Source organism: Microtus ochrogaster, chromosome 1, assembly GCF_000317375.1.
Source record: "Microtus ochrogaster isolate Prairie Vole_2 chromosome 1, MicOch1.0, whole genome shotgun sequence".
In the NCBI taxonomy this organism is placed as follows: Eukaryota; Metazoa; Chordata; class Mammalia; order Rodentia; family Cricetidae; genus Microtus; species Microtus ochrogaster.
In genome coordinates this window covers 22,108,945-22,117,407 of record NC_022009.1, presented here as the reverse complement: position 1 = coordinate 22,117,407, position 8,463 = coordinate 22,108,945, and the positions used below count along the sequence as shown (strand labels likewise).

Genomic DNA, 8,463 nt, shown 5'->3' with positions numbered 1-8,463 from the left:
GGCTTTTCAAGACAGGGTTTCTCTGTGGTTTTGGAGCCTGTCCTGGAACTAGCTCTGTAGACCAGGCTGGTCTCGCACTCACAGAGATCCACCTGCCTCTGCTTCCCAAGTGCTGGGATTAAAGGCGTGTGCCACCACCACCACTATTTTCTGAAGCTTTTTTACTTGGGGCGAGTTGGGAGTGGGGGTTGCTATTGGGAATTAAGGCCCCCAGAATACTGAACAGTGTTCTGCCCTGATCACTCCCCCAACCCATTTTAATCACTAAAATTCCAAGTGATGTTTATATCTACTTGCCATCCAAAGTTTCCCAAAGTACAAGCCTTTACCACTCGCACTCCAGAGGTCGACAGGCAGCTAGAGATCTGTAAATTCCAGGGCAGCCTGAATTACATAGCAAGCTAGATAACAGATTGTCTCAAAAATATTCCTAAAGTTAACACAAGCTTTGTTAGGCTTGCTACATAGTCAGTAATTTGGGAGAACACAGCCTGCTGGGTGGAAATCTGGTCTATTGAGCTCTCATTAACCCAGCTGACATTATTTATCTCTTCATACCACTCCCAACCCAAAACTTCTCTTCAACCCCTAAACTATTCCTCAATCTGATACTCCCAATGCTGCCCCCAACCCTACGTGCTTATGCCATTAAAAGCCTTTCTTTGGGCAGGCTGGGGAGATAGCTCAGCAGCTGCTCTACCAGAGGACCTGCATTCAAGAACCCAGCACCTACATGGTGGCTCAAAACTCTCTCCAGGGCCAAGGGATCCAGTGCCCTATTTGCCTCTGCAGGCATCAGGCATGCATGTGGTGTACAGACAGACAAGACACATAGGTACATAGAGACTTTTAAAGTCTCTCTTCCGTATGAAATATGGAAAGCCTATCTCAATTCTAATACTCTCACTTTAAGAATAATGTTAAAAATTTCCCCAGTTCAAAAGATGTTAACTGCTTCTGACCTTAGAATTAGAGTTTTCACTCAGTTTTAAAAATAACTTAAAGATATGTCTACATATGATCAATTAACAGTTGTATTAACTATCCAGGAGTTTTTAAATATTTGATACAAATATATGTAACAAGTGTTTTAACAAACAAAATTAGCCAAGTATAGTGAGTAACACGTGCCTGGAACCCCAGAGATAATTGGCAGTGGGGAACCTGAGGAATCAGTCCAGCCTGAGCTACACTAACAAACCCATCTCCAAAATAATTATTATTACTAGTTATTATTACAAGGAAAATAAGTCAGGTATAGTGGGACATGCCTGTGATCCCAGCACTCAGGAGACAAGCCACAAGAATCACAAGTACGAGGCCAATGTGGACTTTGTATTGGAGACCCTGTCTCGAAAATAAAATAGAGAAGAACAGATGATACCAAACCTATTGTGGCAGTGCTTCTCACCCTTCCTGATGCTGCAACCTTTAACACAGTTCCTCACGTTGTGGGGACCACAACCATAAAATTATTTCATTGCAACTTCATAACTAATTTTGCTACTGTTATGAATTGTAATGTTAAATATCCATTATGCAGGATATCTGGTAGTGACTCCAAAGGGGTCACAACCCACAGGTTGAGAACCATTGTATTATGGTTAACACTCACATGTTAGATATATAGTTAATATATGATATTGAAAATAAGGTTATGTAACTAAAAATATTACAATTACACTTAAGTCTGTACTGTAAGATTATTTTTTAAATGTGTCTTAAGAATCTTAGTGCACAGTAGGAAACGTAGGGCTTCCTTGATGAAGATGCGCAGACTACAGAGAAGATGCTTCTGAAATGCAGACGATCTGCTTCCCGATGTTGCCTCCGGTCATCATGGACTGGAACGCAACTGAAAAAAAAAAGAATAGGTCATCTGAAAAGAGAAATGTTCCTATATGTTTGTTAGAGGTCTAACACATAAAATTAGTTTGAATAATTTCTTCAGTGATTTTTCTGCCTTTTGTTTATTTGTTTTTTGTTGTTTTGAGACAGGGTTTCTCTCTGTAGATCAGATGGTCTCGAACTCACAGAGATCCACCTGCCTCTGCCTCCTGAGTGCTGGGATTAAAGGTACATGCCACCACTGCCCTGGCAAAAAAATAAATCTAAAAAGAAAAATCACTGGGTCAGGTGGTGGTGGCATACGCCTTTAATTCCAGCACTCAGGAGGCAGAGGCAGGTGGATCTCTGTGAGTTTGGGGGTAGCGTGGTCTGCAGGGTGAGTTCCAGAACAGAACACATAGAAACACTGGCCCAAGTATACATATATATATATATCTAGGGCTGGGGGAACAGCTTAGTGGCTAAGAGTCTTGTTGCTCTTGCAGAGGAAACAGGCTCAGTTCCCAGCACTCATGTGGTGGCTCACACATCCCTATGAATACCAGGCATGCATTTGGTGTACAAACATGCATGCAGGCAAGACACACACACACAAGACTTATTTTATTTGTATGAGTGTTTTGCCTGCACGTATGTAAGTGTACAACATGTGTGGTGCCAATAGAGACCCAAAGAGGGCTCTGGATCACCTAGAACTAGTTATGAACTGCCATGTAGGTGTCAGGATCTGAACTCCGATTCTCTGAAAGAGCAGCAAATGCTTATAACCAATGAGTCATCTCTTCATAATTTTGTGGGTTTTTTGTTTTGTTTTGTTTTGTTGTGTTTTTTTGTTTCTCAAGACAGGGTTTCTCTGTAGCTTTGGAGCCTGTCCTGGAACTAGCTCTGTAGACCAGGCTGGCCTCGAACTCACAGAGATCCATCTGCCTCTGCCTCCTGAGAGCTGGGATTAAAGGCGTGCACCACCACCACCCAGTTTATTTATTTTTATATTAATTTATATTTGAAACAGTCTCATTAGCTGAGAATGATCTTAAGTTGATTGTATTGCCTCTACCCTCTGAGTTCTGGGGTTATAGCGGTTGCTAATACGCATGATTTGTATATCATTTATGGTAGACAAGCTCTCTACCCACTATCCTCAGCCTCAGCAATAAATAAGATGAGTGTGGTGGCAAATTCTTGTAATTCCAACACTTGGGAGGTCAAGAATTTAAGGTCAGCCTCAGCCACCTATCAAATTCAAAGCCAACCAGGGCTACACAAGACCCAGACTCAGAAAAGCTCTGCTCCATCCCCATTCTCCCTGTAAAAACAGAGAAACAAAACAAAGCCAAGAAAAGAAGACGTAGCTCAGCCTTGGCTATGCACAAGGTTCCATCACTGCATAAACAAAAGCACAGTCTTTCTGTTAACACAGCTCTGCGGTGTCTCCACAAAGAAAAGGGGTGGGGAGTTAGGGTTTAGCACAGTGGTAAAGTGTGTTTAGCATGAAAGAGGCCATAGGTTCATTCTCTAGAACATAAAAAGAAAAAAATACCTGAAAGTAGCATTAAAAGAAAAATCAATACATGCATTGAGCACATATGTAGAAGAAATCTTCACTCATCTTACCTCCCATGTTTTCCAGTCCATTTATCACAGTCTCTTTGATCTGTAATCAAAAATAGTTAGATTTAGAGTCAATGGTTTCCATAAAAAGAAACAATGCAATTTAGGATTTTGCATACAGTAGAAAAATGGATAGCACCATTTTTCAGTAAAATCCTAATCCTATATTCCTGTTGTCTGATTGCTTAAAAAAATTATACATTTATTTGTTTTGTGGGTGAATGCACATGTCGTAGCATGCATGTGGAAGTCAGAGGACAACTGGTACTCGTTCTATAGACAAGGCTAGCCTATTGATTGGTTTAATACTACCATGCCCAAATCAGTTCTTACTACTTTTCTACCACATGGGTTCTGCGGATCTACTAGGCAGCAAGTGTCCATATTCACCGAGCCATCTCATTGCTGCCCTACACTAATCTTAAACAAACTATACGGGCAAGTTAGCTGAAAATGATTTTGAATTTATGACCCTCTCCTGCCTCCACCTTCCAAGTACTGGGATGACAGGCCTTCCACTACACCCAGTTTTGTTTTGTTTTTTCCCCCTCCTGGGGTGGACTAGTCTTCATGCAGGCTAAGCAAACACTCTACCAAGTTACACCCTCAGTGCACATACACCCTCTAAGAAAAAAATTATCTAAGTGTATATACACATACACAAGTTTGCCTATCATTTTCAGGTTTCAAGAACATCTTATCTGGATACCAGATAAATAATTTCTAATTTCAGGCAGTGGTGGCACATGCTCTTAATCCCGGACCTTGGGCAGGTGGCAGAAGCAGGTGGATCTCTGATTTCAAGACCAGCCTGGTCTACAGAGTGAGTTCCAGGACAGCTAAAGCAACACAGAGAACTGTCTTCATAACAAAACAAAAAACTTCTAATTTTGCCCAACAACTAAAATCAGAATAACCATAAAGGAAATGAATATTAAAAGGATATTTACTTAAATCTATAAAAATTATAAGGAAATAGATTATATTAAGCTGAAGTAACATAATTGTACTACTGAGTTTACAGCTGCTTTCTGTACTTTCTAAAATGTAGTATTAACTCATTCTAGTTACATAAAATTTAACCAATTCTCATTTTAAAAATATCCACAGAACATTCTGGTATGTGCTTATGTGACTTTTAAGAGAGCACAATTTCTGGGACTAGAGAGATGGCCCATCAGTTAAGAGCACTGGCTGCTCTTTCAGAGGACCCAGGTTCAATTCCCAGCATCCAGATGGTGGCTCACAACTACTTGTAACTCCAGTTCCAGGGTATCTGACACTCTCTTCAGTCCCCTGAGAACCAGGGTAAGCAAGTGGTATACAAATATTTCTGTAGACAGAACATCCAGAAATAGCATGAAAAAAGAAATCGGAATTCCTCAGTACAGTTCCACAAATACTTGTTAAATTAATGAACATTACAAATTTAGATTTCAGGAGAATTGTTTAGCTTTATTTTATCTGTGTTTTGCCTGCATGCATAGATGTATGTACATGTATGCACCACTGTGTGCTTGGTGCCCTGGGAGGCCAGAAGAGGTTACTGGATCCCCTGGAACTGGAGTTATGGACAACTTGTAGCAGCCATGTCAGTGCTGAGAACCAAATCAGGTCCTCTGTAAAAGTAGCAAGTGTTCTTAATCACAGCAGCCTCTACAGCCCTGAGCTTAACAAAATGTTGCATAAAGCTAATAACAGTGTTTCTTGATCAGAAGATTATGGTCATCTGGGAGGAAATTTTATTCAGAGATTAACTTTTTAAACTATGTGTCTACGTGTGTGTCTCTGTGGAGTATGTGCGTGTGAGCACAGTTACTTAGGCGGTTCAGAGAGGGTCACAGAGCCCCTGGAGCTGCAGTTGCAGTCAGTTGTGAGCAGCCTAACATACAAGTCGGAAAACAAACTTGGGTTCTCTGCAGGAGCAATGTGCTCTTAACCACTGAGCCAATTCTCTAGCCAATCTTTTGTAGGAATCTTTTGTAATGAAACCAATGTTTGCTATAGTAAATTAAAAAAAAAAGTATTATGCCAAATGGCAGCAGAAATATACTTTTATTGTTAGTAGAAATTTGGACTGGGGATGTGACTCAGTTGGTAGGGTACTTGGTTAATTTTGGGTTCAAGCCCAGCACCACATAAACTGGGCACGGTAGAGCATGCCTAGAATTGTAGCACCAATGAGGCAGAGAGATAGGGGATTAAGGGTTCAAGGTAATTGTCAAGTTCAGACCCAGCCTGGGCCACAGGAGACCTGGTTTCAAAAAACAAAAGAGGGTTTACCTTTAGCTTTCCTTCTTTAAACCACTGACTCAGCTGGAGAAGTCCAGGCTGAAACTTATCTTTATAGTTTAGCACGGTAAATCTCTCTCTGTAAACAGAGAATGAAAGAATAATGATTAGAGAATATTTCAAGAGTGAGAACCCGAGGGCAGTGGTGGCACAGGCCTTTAGTGGGAGGCAGAGGCAGGCAGATCTCTGAGTACAAGGCCAGTCTGGTCTATAAAGAGTATTCTAGAATAGTTCAGGGCTGTTAAACAGAGAAACAAACAAAAACAAAAACAAACAAATGAACACAATCAAATCTTTCAAATTGGTAATCCCTTTTGTCTTTAAATTAGCCTATAACCATGCCGAGGCTGGTCAGATTCAGCTTTAGGTGTAGTGAAGGGATAAGTAAGTACACCAAACTTTGTTTATATCTGCTTATCATCTATAACCCTGGCAACAGCGTTGTGATTTTTCATTTATAGATAACATTCCTTCCTAGCCTCACATGATATCATCCAATCAAAGCCAAGTATCTATTTTCTGAGAAACAGTTAACCAAAATTTAATTATTGAACCTCTTTAAATACATACTTTTCAGTCAGGTGGTGGTGGTACACGCCTTTAATCCCAGCACTTGGGAGGCAGAGGCAGGTGGATCTCTGTGACTTTGAGGTCAGACTGATCTACAGAGTGAGTTCCAGGACAACTAGGGCTGTGAAACCCTGTCTCGAAAATCAAAAACGAAACAAAAAACAACAACAACAAATTTTCAATTATATTTAATAAGGAAAAAAACTAAAAACGAATACATTTCCCACCTATGAAATTCAGCTCCACAGCCTCAGCCCCTGTGACAGGGTTGTAAGGGAAAGGTCGCGCACACACCTTGTGATGTTTCTTTCCTTCTGGATTGCTTCTGCAGCAGGGGACAGTGGAGGAGGGTAAGGCACATCCTTATTGTACTGAGAAATTTGACCACACAGGATGATGTGGCTGTTCCGATTCATCTGCACAGAGAAACACTGACAGTTACACCCTCAGCCACCTTCCTATTGATGGATTTAGGACTACATCAATGAAAGCTATTTAACCACCACACTTAAACTTTTCTCAATTAGTTTCATTTGGAGATTTACCTATGTAGAAGTACTTTTTATTTATTTGTGTATGTGCACACACATGCACATACCTCCATAAACTTTATGTTCACCACATGCATGCAGGTGCCTGTGGAGGCCAGGAGAGGGCCTTCCATCTCCCTAGATCTGGAGTTACAGATGGTTTTCAGCTGCTTGATGTAGGTGCCAGGTTCCAAACTCAGTCACCCACAAGAGCTGTAAGAACTCTAAGTGCTCTAGCCCCTACAGATTTTATTAAGTCCACTCTGAAGGAATGTAGAGTAAAAGTTTGCTGATCACCAAAAGAATTACATTAGTTGCCAGTGACCTTGCTGCTTTTTTGTACTATGTTCATTTTATTTATTTGTTTGTTTGGTTTTGGTTTTTCGAGACAGGGTTTCTCTGCAGCTTTGGAGCCTATCCTATAAAAACTAGCTCTTGTAGATCAGGCTGGCCTCGAACTCACAGAAATTCATCTGCCTCTGTCTATCGAGTGCTTGGATTATAGGTGTGTGCCACCACTGCCTGGCTAGTATGTCTATTTTTAAAAGCTTATTTTTTTTTATATGTATATGTGTGGGTCTGTAAATCTGTATAGGTGTTGTAACAGGTCCCCAGACCTTAGCAGGTCCCGAGACTTTACCACAGCTGACTCCATGATGGAAGTAACATTCAGGCTGTTAAACTCTGCACTTTGACAGCCCCACCTGCCAAAACAAAAGCCCAATCCATCAAAGTCCATAGTTCTGGGAAAGTCTAAATGTATTAACCTTGCTTTTTGGCTTCTGTAGTTCTGCTTTGGATTAACTGTTCTTGTTACCTGAAGTATGTCAACCCAGGATATGGTTTTTGTGCTTAAAAGCTCACCCTGAAAAAGGCTTGGGGCTACACTGGGACCCAAACACGGGCCATCTAATAAAGACTTTCTATTGGCTTAAACCCATGTTCAAGTAGTCTTCTCTGGTGGACACCCCACAACTGACACATCCGCATAAGTGCCAGCTCTCCCTGGAGCTTGAGATACAGGTGGTTTGAGCTGCCTGACATGGATGCTCACACAGATTCAAACCCAGGTCCTCTGCAAAACCAGTACACACTCTTAACCACTGAACCATCTCTCCAGCCCGACCATGTATTTCTTTAGATTTAAATAATATAATCTCAACTGCAAGTAATTTTACATATAGTCAATATCTACTTATTTTTATTATCAACTGTTGATATTTTACCACATTGTCAATAAAAATATATAACATCGATAATCTATGAAAACCATCTCCCTACCCAACTCAGGGGTTATGGCTGTTAGGTGATTGGTGGTTGGTGAGATACAAGACAGAATCTCAGTATTCCAGAAGTGTAACTCTTAATTTTTCACAAAAGTAAACTGAAGGTGAAAATATATCACAAGGCAGGAACTGAAATTCAGAACACAAATGTGCAATAAAATGAAAGCAAGTGTCAAGATCTTCTGTATAACTTAAACACAATAATCATGGAATTTGTCAAAATGAACACTACAAGCCGGGCGGTGGTGGCGCACGCCTTTAATCCCAGCACTTGGGAGGCAGAGGCAGGCGGATCTCTGTGAGTTCGAGACCAGCCTGGTCTACAA

At 40.9% G+C, this 8,463-nt stretch overlaps 1 protein-coding gene across 6 annotated transcripts in view; it reads right to left on the bottom strand.

Annotated features, from left to right (window-relative positions):
- Positions 1–1,277: 1,277 nt before the first annotated feature.
- The window catches only part of Ptgr2 (prostaglandin reductase 2), a 24,315-nt gene continuing 17,129 nt past the window's right edge, over positions 1,278–8,463 (bottom strand). For all 6 annotated transcript variants that reach the window (XM_005343330.2, XM_013346822.2, XM_026780056.1 and 3 more), the window contains 4 exons: positions 6,616–6,737; positions 5,743–5,830; positions 3,463–3,502; positions 1,278–1,855 (listed from right to left, as the gene is read on the bottom strand). In XM_005343330.2, coding sequence (XP_005343387.1) covers positions 1,779–1,855; positions 3,463–3,502; positions 5,743–5,830; positions 6,616–6,737 — 327 coding nt within the window. In that variant the 3' untranslated portion in view covers positions 1,278–1,778. The remainder of the gene's footprint in view (positions 1,856–3,462; positions 3,503–5,742; positions 5,831–6,615; positions 6,738–8,463) is intronic.